Source organism: Myxocyprinus asiaticus, chromosome 18 (assembly GCF_019703515.2).
Source record: "Myxocyprinus asiaticus isolate MX2 ecotype Aquarium Trade chromosome 18, UBuf_Myxa_2, whole genome shotgun sequence".
NCBI lineage: Eukaryota > Metazoa > Chordata > Actinopteri > Cypriniformes > Catostomidae > Myxocyprinus > Myxocyprinus asiaticus.
The window spans coordinates 36,977,550-36,997,631 of record NC_059361.1 but is presented as its reverse complement, the minus strand read 5'-3'; the positions used below and the strand labels follow the sequence as shown (position 1 = coordinate 36,997,631).

Sequence of the window (20,082 nt, the reverse complement as noted above, 5' to 3'; positions counted from 1 at the left end):
CTGACCTCCATATTACAAGCTTCTATGTGTAGCCCAGTTGTGAGACCTGGAATCTTCATGTTCACTGAAATATCCTGGTACTGTAGTCTCAGTCTCAAATGGCACACCTTCGAACAACCCACAATCCACATTGACTGTTTGATGCATATTGCACTCAAAAATGGCAAGAACTAAAAAAATCGGTTTTTAAATGATTTATTGAATGTGTTAAAAAATTCTGACAGGCTCTGACACAGAGGCAACAAGAGTCCAAATTAAATGAATTTCCAGATTCAATAACCAGATAAAATACAAATTGGTGCATTGCACAAATTTTTAAACTGCATATAAACAATCCCAAAATACTCCATGGACTTTTATTTTGAAATGTCTGTGCTCACACAAACAGATAAGGAAAACAAATTGTTCACTCTTACAATAATCTACAGTGTATTACAATATCAATACTATAAGGCAAACAGCACCAATTCTCACCACCAATACATTTTCCGATATTTTTTCAGTGTTTTCTGTACAACATTTCACAAAGACTGTGTCATTATTTTAATAGTCAAAGACTTTTCAGGAACAGGCAGTTCGATGTGTTTTTCAGGTCAATGCTGGTTCCGTTGTATTATGCGTTTAAGAGCTCAGGATTTGTTCCATTGTATATTACTTCACTTTCCTCATTAACATTGGTACAACTTTTTATTTATCTTTGTTGTACCCTATTGTGCCAATGACAATTTTCTCCCTTTGTCCACCCCCCCATGCAGTCTGTTTGTTCATACTTCCGTCTCATAGCAACTTCTTTTTACTGTGTAAAGATGTGCTTAAACTCTCTCAGACTTTCTCTCTAATTTACCCTCCTTTGTTCAATGCCAGTGTGCAGGCTATAATTACTGTCTATCTCCTACTTTCTTTGGAAGACCCCTCCAACCCAGAGGTGGTGAAGGAGGAGCAGTAGTAACAGGGTGTAGGGGGACCAGAGGCCCTTGGTTCCTCAGTGTGAGGATTTGGAGTCTGAAGACATATAATTACCCTGTTTTGCACAAATCCTCCAAAAGCAGAGGCTGATCTTCATTTGTGGTGGTCTTAAATGGACTCAACAGAGAGAGCTAGTAGGATATAGTTTCCACATTGCTCTTGCTGTTCATCTTCGAGAATTGTCCCAGCATCTCAATCAAATATTTAATAGTCGCTCCCCATAGATCTGCTGTGGATGTTTTTCTAACTTCCGTTGGCCAGCTGTAAATTGTGTTGGCTCTTCACAAGGTGTTTTGACCCTGCCACAGTAGTAAATGCAGACAAAAAAGGTTCAGACCAAGGTATACAAGGACACAGGTGTTCCTCAAGGTAGCTGTGGAATAGTTGCCACACTTCTCCTTGTCATACTCAATTAGTCAATCAGTCTGTCTGCTCATGATCCCTGCTGATGGGTCTATACACACTGGTCAAAAATATCTCATCCATACAGACCTGAGTAAACATGAAATTAAGTGTTTGGTGTGCATATTTAGAAAAACAACACCATCACCATCTGGTTCCCTTTTTTATTGGTGTTTGCAAAGGCAAAACATGAATTATAACTCAAAAACAAGTAATGATTTTGAGGAGATGTGTGCTTTTACTAAGCGATCTGACTTCTTTCTTAAAACAAAAAAATCTCAGAAACTTGCATTGAAGGAGCGACATATGACATATAGAGGCCAGAAAGTTATACAGACTTGAGGTGGGCTCTGTTGACTATGGCCAGTAAGCAACCACCTAGCAACCAACCACACCACCCTAGCAATTGCATAGCCACATGCTAAAACCACTCAGAACACTTAAGAAACCGCATAGCAACACACTGAAACACGCTTGAACAGGCAAGCGCAACTCACATTTTCTTCAGAAAATGTAAAGATGTGAAGAGTTCCCATGTGGGCACTGGGTGTTATTTTTAATGTTCTTTCAAAACACAATCCTGAAACCAAAACAAGAAACAGAGGAAGACATCAAGGAAATACAAGTGTATACCTTTTCATTCAAGGTCAGTACCACGTAGTCTCTGAAAACTTGATGATGAGTTTTGAACAGTGATGAACTTGAACTGACTGTTTTTCCAACCTTCATACATTTCTAAACATACACACAAACACACAGGTACTCCTCTGTGCATTGTGTAGACAACACTGCACACTTTTCCTGCATCTCTCTGAGCTCTCTCTCTATCTCTCTCTGAATGAATAGCTAGTTTCAGCCCCACTGGTCATGAGATCCAATTAGTTGTAGACTATCAGTTTCTTTACAAATGTAACTGTCCTCAGATTCCATTTCAAATACCTACAGTCTTGAACTTAGCATTTAAACACTTGTCTTTAGCACTGATGACTGATGGTACACACAGGCCTCTCCTCAAACCAGTTTTTTTTCTACTTTTCTTAAAAGGACTTAAGAAAACCATTAACATTGGGAAACTGATCACTTATAAATACTTGGCCTTGGACTAGGGCTGGACAATAAAACAATATCAATATTTATCGGAAAAAAATACATTTTCGATATTGATGATAAACTTTGAGCAATTTTCGATATTAAGCCTATGTTCTACATCTAGACGATCGGATCAGGTACGTCTTGCTAAAAACACAAGCAGTTCAGCAAAGTTATACACAACTAGCTAACTGAATCACAGTCATGAAATCAGCCTGTTAAGATGTATTAGCAGGTTAGCTGCTACAAAGCCCTGCTGTCATGAAAACTGGCAATGAGGCTCAGTAGCCGCTAGCTAGCTCACCGGCTAATATGATATTGTTGTGTACCAAACAATACAGCACTGACAATGCAATACAGCTATCTACTGAACACACTCCTCCTTTCTCCACAGTTACAATGGTTTGAACCTTAAGCCTGTAAAACTATTGGACTCACTCCTAGTGACTGCATATTTTCCCTCTGTTTCCTACTATATTCTTTATATCCCCCTGCAGTATTCCTAACTTTTATGGGTAGCATGATTAAGCACAGTAGTTCAGAGTTACTTCCTCTTTGCTAAGGTATCTCAGTGGGAGGTAATTACCACTTTTGCTAGTCATAAATAAGAGAGAGAGGGAGGAAAGAGGGAGGTAAAGGTAGATGGTTTAGTATGTGTTTGTGCAGGAAGGTGTGCTGTGCTGCCCTATTGGCCTAATAGGGCAGCACAGCACACCTGATGGCGAGGAGAAATATATCTACTCAGGGTCTCTTATGACAGGTTTGTTAAAGACAACAGAATTCATGAAGCCACCAGGGACACATCTGCCTCGGACTCATGCACAGACCAGGAAAGCTTCTGTTATGAATGGCCTCAGTAGGGCTCAACAGGAACTGAGAGTGTTCGTGTTTGGGGGGAGGTAGTTAGACAAAGGTATGAGTAATCAGCGGAAACGAAACTAAGACAGAGAGGCAACATTGGCGAAAAGGAGGGGTTCGAGTGTTGACACATCAGTCTCAGCTGGAGGGGGTATACGAAGGTCAACGTGGAAATAAATGGCCAGGGGCCTGCCAAAAAAAGATGCACAGGCATGCGGTAGCATTTGACTGTGGGGCCACGTTGTTTTCAGGGTTATCTAAAGAGACAAATCCATTGTTGTTTCAACTGGGGGCAAAGGAAGCATCCTCTTTTTGACCTTGAATACCTTCAAACATGCTAACTCGTTGCAGGATAAATAGAAAAGTTGTTTGTTTACTAATAATTGGCTGCTTGTTTTATTGTAGCTTAATTCAAGTGCTATCATTGTGGGCACACTCAGACTGGATCCCACATTGTTTTCATTAATAGGTGCTTGAGGCTGCCACAGAGATGTTTACCAATGAGAAATCATTAGGATGGAGTGGTGTGGGAGGGTTGGCAGTCAGAATCAGAGTCGGGGGGGATATCTGCCATCATAACGCATACATGGATAGTCTGCTTCCGCAGCTCTTGAAAACCTAATGCTGCCTGAAAACTGCTGCTATGCTCGTAATTAGTACTTTTTTCGATAACGTGATGTTTGAAGTAGTCGTTTTTAATCTGCATGCTAGCCATTTTGTCAAACATGATAGAGGATGGCCAACAGTGGATTAAATAGAGTTTGCAGATACCGATACCTAAGGTGGTGGGAAAGGCCGATAACCGATTAATTGGCCGATAAATTTTAAAATATATTTATAGAACGTTAAAAAAGTTCCTTATTTTTTCCTTACTGTGACGGCTGTATACATAGAGGCTACAAGAGTCCAAAATGAATAAAATCCCAGATGCAGTTTATTGTCCAAACAAAATCCCAATAATAACCAGAAAAAAATTAATAAATAATAATAAAAAGTTTTGATAAATAACAAGGGACTTTTAAGTATAAACAAGACTGAAACACACAGGGGACATTTATTTTTAAATGATGAAATTATGTAAAAACTATCGACAACTATCGGCATAGATTTTTGCAGATAATCATTGGCACTGATATATTGGTAAAACCAATATACTGTATCTGTCTACCTCTAAGATACGATTGTAGCGAAAAAAAACAAGGGTCACGTAAATAGTTGGTCTTGATTTAGTAATTGTGGTATTTGTGATTGTGGTAGTGAAAAAATAAAGACAATCTTACTGAACATGCCCCCATCTTCCATTGGTTAGTCAAACAGATAGCCCTGCCTCAAACTCACATTGAATCAAGGTTGCTATGTTTTGATAGTGGTAAAGAGCCACTGTGTTTTGCGTTAATACACCAAAACGTATGTGGCAGTCTCTAAATATCTTTTGCACATTGCAAAATGTGTAACTACAACATTTCTTTATAGTCTGTATTTTTATGCATTCATGCCAAGTATGAAATTAATTTGTGTAATTTACCATAAATTAATTATCTTTAATAATAATGTTTATATATAAAAAAAATAAAATAATAGATACTACTCTTTCTCTAAATACATTTTAATGTATGGATTGTAAATTATTTTGGATATTTATTCTGACTTAGAACTTAAGTTAAAGTACTTAGTGAGAGTAGAGTGCATTAATCGATCATTGACACCCATACTCTGCTCTGATTGGTTGATTTGTTTTTAATGTCCCTCCCCTCTTCCTCTTTTTTGTTTCCGCAGTGGGCAATGGGCAGTCGGTGCAGACGGACCCCAGTAAGTCTGGATTTGTGGGAGATACAGTCGAGCTGCGCTGTCTCTTTATCAACAGTAAGCCACCAGTGAAGATCTCTCAGGTCACCTGGCAAAAGCTCATAAATGGCACCAAACAAAACGTTGCCACTGCTAACCCAGCCCTTGGAGTATCAGTTTTGCCCCCTTTCAAAGAACGTGTGAGCTTTAAGCACCCCGCCGTGCGCCAGAGGACCCCCTCTTCTCTCGAGGACACCACCATTGTGTTCAACAGCCTACGGCTTTCTGATGAGGCAGCCTACATTTGCGAGTACACCACCTTCCCAGCAGGCAACAGGGAGAACATGGTCAACCTCACCGTCTTTGGTAACACCACCACTACACTAGGCTGACATTTGAGACCATATAAATATAGCACAGATTTCCTGTAAAAAGAGCTCATTCACAGCCATAGTGTTAACTGGGCCTTATTCAAGAAAAATGACTGAAAGTATTTCTCTGTATATTATTCATAAAAATCATTCTTGCATAAATGATTACATTCTTATGACAATAGGCCTTATTTATGAAACACGAACACTTAGAATTTTTGTGAAGTTAAGTTATAAAAGAATGCTTTCTTGAACGATTTAAAAGACATTTTTACTGAATGCAACAGTTTATGTAACAACGATTTTACGAACAGTTTACATAGAAACTCACATTGAATGTGACACTTTATGAAATTTGTTTTTTTTTTTAACAATGTTTTACAGAGAAATTGGCATTGAATGTTTCACTTATATAAGAATGGTTTTACAAACAATTTACACTTACATTTTTATTGAATGTTGTATAAACAATTGACATAGAAATCCAAATGAAATGCCACGATTAACATAAGAATAGTTTTAACAATGATTTACACCAAAAATTGTATTGAATGTTTCAGTTTACATAAGAATGGTTTTATGAATTATTTACATAAATTTTTTTTAATTGAATGCGACAATTAACATAACAGTGGTTTGACAAATTATTTACACTGAAATTTTAGTTAATACTATATTTTACATAAGAATGGGTTTGCGAACAAATTAACATAAATTCTACTTGAAAGCGACAATTAACGTAAGAGTGGTTTGATGAACGATTTTCACAGAAATTTTAGTTAATACTATTTCTCTGTCTGTCACTCACTTGACGTTGTGTCAATGTAGTGACACTAGGGGTCACTCTTGGGAGCCCCAAACACCTCTGATCTTTGAGAAAAGGCCAGTGGAAATTGGCGAGTGGAATTTGCATACCGCTTCCCTGGACATACGGGTATAAAAGGAGCTGGCTCGCAACCACTCATTCAGATTTTCTCTTCGGAGCCGAGCGGTTGTATTTCAGGGAGCTGAATTCTTCCGCCGATCCATTCACCTCTACAAAAGCTGTTGGATTTACAGCACATTACAGCGACTTCTTCCCCTCTTGCACCGGTGGATAGCAGAGAACGCCCTTGGGTGCTTCAGCAGACTAAAAGAGTATATTCTTCCTCTAAAAGAGTATATTTCCCTTCCAAAAGAGTGGCAATCACGGAGAGCATCTTTTTAAAGATGCCTTTCCGTTTGTGTATAATTCCTGGTTGCGGTCATTACCTCTACGCTTCTGACGGCCACGATCGCTGTCTTACGTGCTTGGGCACTGCCCAAGCGGAGACAGCATTCGTGGACGGGTCATGTCCTCACTGCGAGAACATGACCATGGCAACGTTGCAGTCGCAGCTTTCTTTCATCAGAGGGAAAGCCACCCTAGCTGCTCCCCGCCTCGGTCCTTCTACCTATGGGTGTGAGGCCGTGTTGGTTAGCACTGGGGGACCGTTGGGACCCCAATGGGAGCCGCTCCGCCAGGTAACCCCCCACGGACCTCCCATTCCCCAGTACGCTCGTTCGCCCCAGTCGAGTCCTGGGATGAGACCGCCGGCTCGTCTCGGGGCGAGTTCGCGGTCTCATTTGGGGCTCGTGAAGAGGATGAGCTGTCGATCGCAGCATCGGTGAGCGGGCTCGTCCAGTCTGACGCTGAGGACTCGGCTAGGTTTCCACCATCGGGTGTGGTTGCCCAGTTGCAGGCCGACGCAGAACGACAATTTACGTTAGAATGGTTTTTACAAATGATTTACACTGAAATTTGTATTGAATGTTGCATTTTACATAATAATGGTTTTGCCAACAAATTAACATAAATTCTACTTGAAAGAAACAATTAACATAAGAATGGTTTTACAAATGATTTACACTGAAATTTGTATTGAATGTTGCATTTTACGTAATGGTTTTGCGAACAGTTTACATTGAAATTCACATAGAATGTGACAATTTATGTAAGAATGGTTTCACAAACAATTTACACAAAAAAAAATCAAATTGAATGCAACAATTTGCGTAAGAATAGTTTTACGAACAATTTACATAAATTCTACTTGAATGCGACAAATTAAGTAAGAATGGTTTTACTAATGATTTACACTGAAATTTGTATTAATACTATATGGTTTTGCGAACAAATTAACATAAATTCTACTTGAAATTGACAGTTTACACTGCAATGGTTTCTCAAATGATTTACACTAAAATTTGTATTGAATGTTGCATTTTATATAACTATATATAACTAATGCAAATATCAAATTATAATAGCTCGTTTACACATACTCCAAAAAGCTGTTTGAAGCGCGAAAGCTGCTGAAGACATGAAAAAGTGGCATGCACTATGTAAATGCGACAGATACATTGCGCTGCAATAGTAGGATTTCCCTTTACATCAGACTTTGGGGTTCCCCCGACACACTTAAGTACATACGCACATGCAAACTCTTCAAAAACCTATAAATAATGCAACGTATGTTAACATGGACACATAAGCCGTGTGTGTTAAAGTGCTTTCTTTTAACAGCCTTTTATCCCTTAAATGGCTGCATTTGCGTTTACAATACATTTTGAGTGCCGCTTTCTGCAAAACCCTGGAATAAGCAGTTTTCTTAAGTGCATGTAAATGTGGTCAAAGTCTTGACAGAATGAAAGATACTGTATGTTTGGAACTGAAGATATTGAAGCCTCAACAAAGTCAAATGATATCCATACAGCAAACTAGTGAGGAACTATGTTTCTAACCACAGGTGGAGTGCTGTAGTTCCAACCACACATCTTTGCAAAGCTGTTTGTGAACGTTCGTTTGAACTATGCTTTCGGGAAACACCAAATCTTTGAACTATGTTGGTAACAAAGGAACTTGCATTGGAACGATGCTTTTGGGAAACGCACCCCTATTTGTGTTTCATGAATGAGGCCCAGAATTACTTGAGCCACAAAGAAATTATTAATTTAAACTAATTAAAGTGATTAGTTAACCTACTGTAAGTTACAACCACAAGGTTACTCTATAACCGAGGAAGTCAAATGCAAAACAACAGGCTCGTTGCTCACATATATCACGATAGGGAGCACAGAAATAGGTCTCTTTTTTTTACTCGACTTTTCTTCGCACTATCAGCCCTGACGAGGTGAGATATTATCAATCAAAGGTGCCATCCTGGTTAGCATCTGTTAAGGTGTAAATGGATGTTGTTTCAGCAATATTTTATTCATGACCCTAGAACCCCTTGAGTGAAATCATGTTTGTCCTTGACTGCTTCAGGTCTTGTTAGTAAAATATGCTTGGTCCAAACCTTCAATGCACTTGAAATGTATTGACCAGCTTTCACCACAACAGAAGGAGCAGCATGTTAGAGCTACCACTTTAGCTGAGCTGCTAATATTTTGTATTCATACATGTTTTTCTCAATACCAACACCAATACACACAAAGATAGAAGTGTGTAAAGGCATGGTTCTTAGGCTATTCTTTCTTTCAACAGAAAATTACAAAATGTGTTTTTTGTTACTCTCACTCATGTTGTACAAACCAAATATTATGTTCTTTGTTAGGTAGAATGAACAAGCTGTTCTTTTCCATACAACAAGCGTATAGGGTGATTTATTCTTCCAAGCTCCAAAAAAGACAAAGCATTATAAAAGTATAATAAACATAGTCCAAAAAATGTCTTTTGAAGCCTTGTGTGTATAACAGACATACAAATAAGTTATTTACTAATGAGGTTCCCCTTTGCCGGAGCTCTCAAATCTCATTCACACTCGTAATCAATTAAAAAATTATGCCTTTAAACGTATTATGTGACATTTGACATCATTAATAGCAAATGGCATTGGTTCTCAAGTGTCACATGACCAAGTTTGAAAAACATGACTACAAATTACATTCAAGAGCTACAGCAGAAGGCAACATCTTACATTTTTGTTTGTTCCTCACACAAACATGTTATATAACTTCAGAAGACTCGGAATATATTGTATGAGTCCTAGGACAGCATTTCTGATACTTTTAATATGTTTTTTTTTTCTTTTTTTTTTTTTTTTTCCGGTTTGGAGCTTGAAAGTATAAATCACAATCCACTTTCCTTGACTAACATTTTTTGATTTGTTTATCATAAAAGAAAAATGACATACTGTAAGGTTGAGGGAATGATGATAAAATATTATTTTTTGAGTGAAATAATTCTTTTTTTAGGACTTTACAGAAATTAAGCTTTTTCCTTTTAGACACACAGCAGTAAGTGCATTTAATGACCCCTCTCAAAGGAAGCTGCTAAGGTTAAAAAAAAATAAAAAAAAATAAGAATAATAAGAAAAAACAAACATGTTGTGTAGGTGTTTGTATGTGTGTCTGTTGGAGTGCAAAATCAAAAGAGGAGTATCTCGTTAGAGTTACGCTCCCACTGATTGCAGATCTAATTAGAAATGAAGTGTTGATATGTTTCCATTAAACCAGCAAAGGGAGCTGCTTGGCTCAAGCACAGGGTTTTTTTCTACTGATGTGGCTTGTTAACTCTCAAGCCAGTTTTGTATATCATGTTCACATGCATCCTTTGAGAGTGCTGGCATAGCATTAATAGTGAGTAAACGCGAATGGAGATAACCGACTGAGTGGTTTCAAAGGGCCTCTTCATGTCATATCAACCCTCGCCACAAACATCATTCCCACTATCAGCACTCTTTGACATGCTTTCACACAAACACACATCTTACCTTTTTGATGCGGGCCTTGTTAATTGCTAATTGGCAGCCCATAAAGGATGGAGATTGGATGACTTTGGGCACTGGGAGTAACGAGTGGTTTGTACATTTGTTTGAGCTCTTGATGGATGCTTTTGCTTTGAACACAGTGTTGGACAAAAATAAATTATGTGTGTTGCTTGATTTGTAGTGATGGGGGAAAAATCCCTTTATTTGAAAGGAGATTAGTGTAACGGAGGCATTGTTACACTTCAATTTCTGAAATCAAATTTCATATTTTTTTAAAGAGTTTCAGATCCTATTTTGTACCTTATTCATGGAAAGTGCCACCTATTGTTTCACCTCTTTTCACTAGCAATGCATTAAGAAATATAACAGTTTTTCTTACCTGTTTTTTAATTTTTTTTATTTACTTCTCTCATCCAGCACGACCGGTAACCAAGATGACTTTGTCCTCACCCACCATCATCGCACGGATGCCAAAGCGCAAGATGCCCGTGGCCACCTGCATGTCGGCTAACGGCAAGCCTCCCAGTGTCATCAAATGGGATACTACCATGAAGGGCGAGGCCACGTTTCAGGAAACACGCAATCCCAATGGCACCGTCACTGTGCGCAGCAACTACATCGTAATACCCAGCCGCGAGACCCACCGGCAGAAGCTCACCTGTATCGTCACCTACCGCGCAGAACTCTTTACCGACAGCGTCATACTCAATGTCCAGTGTAAGAGCAACATTTTTGTTCACAAGAAATAGTATGTCACAGATGCTTTTGATGTTCAACTGAGATGATCATATATAGTATATATATATATATATATATATATATATATATACAGTGGGGTTCAGTTTTTTTGTTTTTTTTTTTATCTAAAATTAAACAAAACGTTTTTAGAGTTTAAAAAAAGGAAAATAAAGAAAACTTAACATTGTTAATTTTGTAAATTTGTCCAGCTTATGACATTCATATCAATCCTCACTGGAACAGCAAAAAGCATAACAATGTATTTGTGCTTGGCAATAAGACATTAGTATCTCTCTGCTTCAGTTGAGCAAATACTGTGGAGGAGGCTTGAATCAGGAAGAGATATGTCACTGGCCTGTCTCAGCTGCTGTTGGTATCAGTTATTGTTTAGAGCAGTATTTCAGCCCCCATACAGCTCTCTGATGGAGGAAATCCCACCATTCACCGACACGCACCATAGAATGTATTGTTCTATTGGTGCATGTATTTGCGAGGAAGACCATGTTTAGAATTTAAAAGGTCAGAGTATAACTCGTCTTATGATTTTTGATTTACTTTGAGTGTTTAGTTAATCAAGTTACCCTTTGGAATAACATTTCGAAACTGAATTTGCACAGCCTCGTACATGCTCATGAAAGCAATTAAGCATAAATGTGAAGAGACATAGAAATTACGGACTGATACCATCAACTCTGCAGTGCATTTTAATATCGTCATTAATAAAAAAATTGTACTGTAATGAATTGGAATTTGTCATTTAGCAGAGGTTCTTATCCAATTAAGCCAATTTCTGCAATAGTTGCCCTTGAGCAGCTTGCGGTTAAGTGGGTAGCAGCTAAAGGGCACACTGGTCGTTGTAGTCTCAGGAACCCTTCACTTGTTGGCTTTCCTCTCAGTAGCTTAAGAAATAAACTCTTGACCTTTCAGCTATGAGCCCAGACCATTAATCAGTATTATGACAAGCGCTCATCCTAAAGTTATGTGACACAGAGAAGCAATCTGAGCCACTGCCTGAAGAGATTTTTTTTTGGGGGGGGGTTTATGCAGATGAACCAGAGGTGAAGATCGAGGGTTTTGACGGTAACTGGTACCTGAATCGCCAAAACGTGCAGCTCACATGCAACGCAGATGCCAACCCAGCCGTCACTGTGTACCAGTGGAAATTGTGAGTTACACTCTTGATGTACTAGTCTGCATTACAATCACTTTGTTGTCTGAGCTTATCAACACTGTAAAAAAAAAATTATTTAACAGTAATTTCTTACAATAAAATTGTGTTTTCAGTATTTTACTGTAAATTCAATGCAGGCTAGGTAATTTTCTGTCACAACACAAAAAATAAATTTGAATATCACACTGCATTATGGAAAAATAGTGTTTCGATTGAAGTCACCATTATGGTGTTTAGTGTTCCCTTTGGATGGGACCTTATCTTATTTATTTCTAATTACATTTTTTCCAGTTGGTGCAATTGTGTTTAAGAACAAAATGTATTGTACTGTAATGTATGGAGAAAATAGTCAATTTAGTGGTTGATTATATGTCGGCCCATGATGTATAAACTACACCAAATGATGCATTTGAAAGTAAGAAATATTATCATTTTAAATGAATAACGAGGAAGGGATGCTTGCAAAGCTAGGCTATAATATTGGTTTTATCACTCATGAACTTTTAATCATGATTTGTCAATCAGGCACGCAAGATATCAACACTCAGCATACAAATCTCAATGATGATGACAATTAACAAACACTGTACAGAGGATCATTGTGATTCTACAACACAGCATTGCTACATTACAGTCATTTATTGGTCCTGTTCACTGTGAAGTCACAGGATACAGTTGTCTTTTATTTGTAATAAATTGTAGAAATATTACTGTAAAATATACTGTGAAAATCACGCAATTGTAGCCAGTAATTTACTGTAAACTCACACAAATATTTTGTTACAGTGAACATATTTAGGATGAACAATGAGTGAAAAATAAAATAAAGCTTATTGACTCAGTTGTAAAGTTTAGCAAAAAAATAAATAATTATTTAGTTAGGAAATAATTAAGCATTATTTCCTAACTGTTAATTTAAGTATTCAATTAACCCTTTAATGCAAAAATGTCATAACTGCTTAATTACCAAAAGTGTAAAGGGTCATTAAAGATCCTAGATCTGTAATAGTGTTTTTTTTTTTGTTTTTTGTTTTTTTGCTTCCATAAATCATATTTTTATGATTATCTCATATCTATATAAGATATAGTTTACTATCACAGGATATATATATATATATATATATATATATATATATATTTCTTTGTTTATTACAAGACAAATGAGTACTATATTCATACAAATGTCTACTATATCACATTGATTTTCTGTGTGACAAGGGTGAATTTTCACTATTCTTTATGCGTGTACACATACATATTATATATGTTATTTTTTACTGAAGGTGGTACTGATATGTCATTGATTGACTTGATTTAAATTTATCATTGCTGTTTGATGAAAGGAAGTAAACTATAGCACATTTGGGTGTACTACTAATGTTATGTAAGTTGAGTGTATATTTAGACTCATAAAGTGCCTTAGAAAATACATATTTGTAGCTTATGTGTACACCTACTTATTCATGCAATTATCTAATCTGGCAGTCATGTGGCAGCAGTGCAATGCCTAAAACCGTTCAGATACGGGTCAGAAGCTTCAGTTAATTTTCACATCAGCCATCAGAATGGGGAAAAATATGTGATCTCAGTGATTTGGAGCGTGGCATGACTGTGGGTGCCAGACGGGCTGGTTTGAGTATTTCTGTAACTGCTGATCTCCTGGGATTTCAGTGAGTGTGTGTGTGTGTGTATATATATATATATATATATAATAAAATGGTATTTTGTGAAGAAATGAATACTTAAATTCGCAATTTATATTTGTTTACCAAACAAATGTCAAGCATGTAAGCATAAGCCTTTAAATCAAAAGGGTTTTTAACATCATGAGAAACATACATTCAGTCCAGCAGTGTGTCTAAACTTTTGACTAGTAGTGTAAATCGTTATAATCAAACTAAATTAATGACTGATTGTTGAAGAGAGGCTCGGTTTGGTGTAATACTACATGACATCATTGATGTGTTATAAGTGATAAGGAAATAATTTCCTTCAAACTTCTCCATCATTTAGAGGTTAGCACACAATCAAGATAATCGAAGCTGTATACAATAGCTCTATTCAGAGCACACACAGGCATTGATAGCCCTTCAAACAAGATCAAACATGAGAACATAAGCTATGCTGTGTTTGCTTTTGAATGTGTACCTAACCAATATACCGGTATGGAAGAAAAGTAAAAGAGATAGAGAGATTAAGTATTGTGTGTCATTATGAGTCTTTTGACAATGACTGTTGTCGGGTTACTGGCACTACGAGTTTGGATGCAAACTATGCTGGCATAACATGACATCATTGCTTTGATTAACAAATGAACAAGTTGAATACACAGTCTCAGGTCACTTTTGGGGAAATAGTTGTTATATTTTAAGCGTTTCGTTTTGCTTGGCCATTTAAAGCACCAACTTAAAATGTGTTGTAATACGTTGTTACTATCGGACATATATCACTGAAATAGTTGTCCTGAGAAATAACACCTGTCTCTGTGAAGCTATAGACTCTGTAAACAGCAAAAAGTGTCAAGAGCCATTTTTTCAGAAATAGTAGCCAATCAAAAGTACTCTTTATCAGTGGGGACCTGGGTAGCGCAGCGAGTAAAGACGCTGACTACCACCCCTGGAGTCGTGAGTTCGAATCCAGGGTGTGCTGAGTGACTCCAGCCAGGTCTCCTAAGCAACCAAATTGGCCCGGTTGCTAGGGAGGGTAGAGTCACATGGGGTAACCTCCTTGTGGTCACTATAATGTGGTTCACTCTCAGTGGGGCGCATGGTGAGCTGTGCGTGGATGCTGCGGAGAATAGCGTGAAGCCTCCCATGCGCTATGTCTCTGCGGTAATGCGCTCAACAAGCTACGTGATAAGATGCACGGATTGACGTTCTCAGACGCGGAGGCAACTGAGATTCGTCCTCCGAATCTGAGGTGAGTCACTACACCACCACTACACCACTTAGAGTGCATCGGGAATTCCAAATTGGGGAAAAAAAGGGGAGAAAAAGTTAAATAAATAAATAAATACTCTATCTGTGAATCGTTTTGTACATTCTGGATTGCTGAAATGGGATTAGCTGACATGTCTTCGGAGGGCGAAGTTAGCAAAAATGCTAAAATCGCTTACAGCTCCTTTAATACCATGCAGAAACTTCTGACAACCGGTTGCATCGGCAATGTCCTGAACGAATGTGCAAGTGGTAAGTGCTAATCCTACTATTGCTGATGCCCACTTACCAGCTTTTCAGCAAATCATTTAGATTGCCTGATTAATATTTATGAGACAAGCTGATAAGGTTTATGATGCAACCCCCCATCCTGGAAGATGACCCATATAACCTTCTGCATTGACTGAACTCAGTGTGCAGTAGTTGAATAATGTGCCATGCCATTGCCATACGCACCACACTTAGACAGCAGTATGAATGGACAGAAATGTTCCATCATTTGTCACCAAACTATTTCCCATCATGTATGTATGTATGTATGTTAATGTACTGTATATGTAAATACCGAACACCCACCAACAATGTTGGCCACAATGGACGAGCTTGTCGTGAGTTACAGTTAAAAATAGAGGAAGTATGCAGCCAAAGCTGAGAGATAAATGTGGCAATTTGTCCTGTAATTAGGAACTGAATGCACGGAAAGAAAAACATGTCACCGGACTTCAGCTGTGGTGGATTAATAGCTGGCAATGCCCTGGGTGAACAGACTCTGTAGACCGGGGTGGGTTTTAATGAGAGAGGACTAGAGAGAGAGAGAGAAGGAGGGAGGAGACCGTTGAACATTCTGGGCTATTCAGGGTATCAAAGGACACATATACAGCAGCCAACTCTGTGAAGAGGGGTGAGGGACTCATGGACAGCATTGTTGTCTTCTTGAGGCATTTGTATTAATAATTGGTACACTGAAACAAAGTGAGATGAAAAAGAAGAAAATTAAGGTTGTAAATGAGGGAAAAAAGAAGAGATGATGTACAAGAAAGTGAGAAGAGGGACTAACTAGATGTTTAAATTTTCAGAAGAAAATGTGAGTGGTACTTTCCAGTATAAAACTCGCCGCCACAATGCTGCGGTGTTGTGGGTATTCACTAGGGTGTTGTTGTGCAGATGCTAAGGTGTTCAGAGTGGTGTTTAGAGTGTTATGTCGTTACTAGGGTGTTGTTATGTGGTTGCTAAGGTGTTGACTATAAGGCCACTTCCACACAAATACGTTTTCGTTTGAAAATGAGATATCTAAAAACAATGACGTATTTGTTGTCATGTGACGACATAAAGATGGCGACCCATGTTGTAGCGCCATTGTTGTGTCTGTTATCCACTTTGATAGCGTTGTTAAAGATAAATGTTTCTTTGTACAACCTTTACATTGCATTCCTTCAAAGGCGATGGGAAGTTTATTCTGAATTGCTGTCCGGGGACAGAACAGGAAGACAGTTGCATTTCAGCTCACACTTGGAACGACAATTTTTTGCATGCACAGTAAGGGGATTTAAGTGTTTTCATCCATTTCAGTGTAGATGAAAAACTTTTGGAAAATGCTTGAAAATGGCAGTGTGGACGGAAAGCATTTTGAAAACAAAAATGCCGTTTTATGAACTTGGATTAATGCAGATGTTGCCTAAGTAAGCCATTTGTATGTTTATTTTACCTAAAAGTGTAAACACTATGGCTCTTTCAAAACATTCCTGTTTCTTTGAGTGGCCAAACCAGCTCAACACAGCAACATTGTCTCAACCAATAGTGTGAGATTAAGATGTGACTGTCTGTTGGTATAACCAGTGGAAGATGGGGAGTTTCCAGGAATCTGTTTGAAAACACTAATTGTAATTACATTTGATGACTCTAGTGGCGCAGAATATACACACCTCAGCTTTAAGGATTGGGGTTTGTTTCGATCCCTAACCTTCAAAAGGCAGGAGTTGCTACAAAACAAGAGAGGGAAAAAAATGGGACTGAGGTACAGGCAGATAGAGGGGAATAGTGTGATTACAGCGAGAGAAGCGGAGGAGTAGACAGTGATGTTGAGAGACGCAGGCGCTGGAATGACAGATATGAGGCGACGGCCACAGCAGCAGTGGTGAGCGGACACCAAATGTGTTCTGAAGGGTCCCCTGGGCTCTAATCTGGAGGTCATCACCAAACTGTTGCAGAACATTTAAATCCAGAACTACTATGAATGTGCACACAAGCACACACGCATACACACTAGCTGGAGTTCCGTTACAAATGTGCGAAAGTCTGTTACATTGTATAAATGATGAAAATATTTCACATTTATATATAGATGCCCTCCTAAATATGCACAAAGAAAAATTATGAAAATAAACATTGGGATTGAGAATGAGAGAGAAGACAAGTCCATGTTATGTGGTCTGCTTAAAGCTGAAGTGTGTAATTTCTGCACCACTAGCGTCAACAAACATTTTCAGATAAACCCGCCTCAAAATGGCTCATACAAATAAAATGAACTGTGATTGGTCGCTTTACATGTCAGTGAAATGGTCTCTTTCTGTTCAAGTAGGTGGTTCCTGGCCACTTGTGTCTCTGCAGAACAAAAATCGGCTTTTCCCAATCAGTGGGAGTTTTCAAACTGGGATGGGTGTTTTTCAATCGCTTTACACGATTTGCTTACTACATTAAGATTCCCTACTTTCATTGGATAGTTGAGAAACGCCCATCCTAGTTTGGAAACACACACTGATTATTACATTAATATTCCCTACTTTCATTGGATAGTTTAGAAACCCCCATCCTGGTTTGGAAACGCACACTGATTATTACATTGAGATTCCCTACTTTCATTGGATAGTTGAAAAATGCCCATTCCGGTTTGAAAACGTCCACAGAGTGAGAAATGCCCATTATTGTTCCGTAGAGACCTATACTTCGAAAAAGCTGCAATGTGGACTTTATGCCGATAGTTAAATGTCTGGCTACGCAAGAATACACCCAACAGAACTCATATTTCAGGCATTGCACATTGAAATGTGATATAACTAAACAAACACTCATTCAAAAAAAAAAAACACACACACTTGGTTTTGGATTTGTATTCATTTCACAGCTATCAAACTATGCCTGAGAGAATCTTACCATAAATATACAGAAGAGCCATAAACACTTGCACTCAGAGTTTATCTCCAGACAGCTCATTGTGACATATATCCTTATCTATTTCTCTTCCAGTCTTCTGTCTGCTCGATCTTATCTGCTTGCTTTGCAGCAGTCAGCATTTAGATACATATTATCCCTTTCCACACATTTGGGTTGGATTCTGTCTGATGGGCCCTGTCTTGAACCAGAAAATGAATATTGCAGATCGGCAAGGAGAGAGAGATGTTAGCTAGATTGAACAAATATATTTACTTGTACTGTTATAAACAATACAACTCAAATCAGGAGATAAGTTTTGAAATTGTCTGAGGAAAGATGTAAATATTGACCTTTCTGCAGCCTTTGACACAGTCAACCATCAGATCTTACTCTCTACCCTCTCCTCGCTGGGCATCACAGGAACTGTGCTTGACTGGTTTAATTCCTATCTCTCAGGTAGGTCCTTCAAGGTAGCCTGGAGAGGTGAGGTATCCAAGCCACATCAGCTACTTACTGGGGTACCTCAGGGATCAGTGCTTGGGGCACTTCTCTTCTCTATATACACAACATCACTGGGACCCGTCATTCAGGCACATGGTTTCTCTTACCACAGCAACGCTGATGACACGCAACTCTACTCGTCTTTCCAGCCCAACATCACCACAGTGACTGCTTGAATTTCTGCCTGCCTGGCGGACATCTCGGCCTGGATGAAGGAGCACCACCTGCAACTCAAACCAGCCAAGACTGAACTCCTTGTCTTTCCAGCCAACCCTGCTGTTGAACACAACATCACCGTGCAGCTGGGTGCAACTACAGTAACGCCTTCCAAATCGGTCAGAAATCTAGGGGTAACCATCGACAACAGACTAAATTTCACAGACCACATCTCAAAGACCGCAAGATCATGTAGACTTACACTCTACAATATCAGGAGGATAAGACCCTTCCTCTCTGAATATGCCACATAACTGCTTGTCCAGTCACTTGTCATAACTAGACTGGACTACTGAACGCTCTCATTGCAGGCCTCCCTGCATGTGCAATTAGACCCCTGCAAATGATCCAGAATGCAGCAGCACGTCTGGTCTTTAATGAACCAAAGAGAGCACATGTTACACCACTCCTTGTCTCTCTCCACTGGCTGCCGGTTGATGCACGTATCAAATTCAAGGCTCTGATGCTGGCATACAGAACAGACACTGGGTCTGCTCCAGCATACCTACAATCATTTATGCAGAGCTACACGCCCACTAGAAGCCTGCGGTCGGCTAAGGAACGTCGCCTTGTTGTACCAACACAAAGAGGCACCAAAACACTTTCCCGGACTTTCAGCTTCATCGTACCACGTTGGTGAAACGACCTTCCCAACTCCATCCGTGAAGCTGACTCACTCTCTGTCTTCAAAAAACGACTAAAAACACATTTTTTTCCATGAGCACTTAACCAGTCATTAAAAAAAAAAAAAAATATATATATATATATATATATATATATATATATATATATATATATATATATATATTCCTGTTGCAATTTATTCAGTTTTGAATACTATTATGATGCTAGTGATACTTTGTAATACAGCACTTTTCATACCACTGTCTCCTAAGATGATTCGCTTATGTTTTCCTGTTTTGTAAGTCGCTTTGGATAAAAGCGTCTGCCAAATGAATAAATGTAATGTAAATGTAAATGTAAATATATTCACTGAGGGTTGTGCAGTTTTGAAATTGATCATTGAATGTGTTTACATGCACAATCTTACACTGATTATGCATAAACTGACAATGTGTAATGTCATGTAAATGCCTTAAACGGTTTTCCTTTATTGGGGTAAAGTCATAAATCACTGTAACGCACGGCTTGAGTGGCGTACTGTTTAT

General features: G+C 38.5%; 1 protein-coding gene across 4 annotated transcripts in view; it reads left to right on the top strand.

Annotated features, from left to right (window-relative positions):
• The window catches only part of LOC127455715 (nectin-1-like), a 327,445-nt gene that overhangs the window by 96,192 nt on the left and 211,171 nt on the right, over positions 1-20,082 (top strand). For all 4 annotated transcript variants that reach the window (XM_051723783.1, XM_051723786.1, XM_051723787.1 and 1 more), the window contains exons 2-4: positions 5,092-5,466; positions 10,619-10,918; positions 11,987-12,104. In XM_051723783.1, coding sequence (XP_051579743.1) covers positions 5,092-5,466; positions 10,619-10,918; positions 11,987-12,104 — 793 coding nt within the window. The remainder of the gene's footprint in view (positions 1-5,091; positions 5,467-10,618; positions 10,919-11,986; positions 12,105-20,082) is intronic.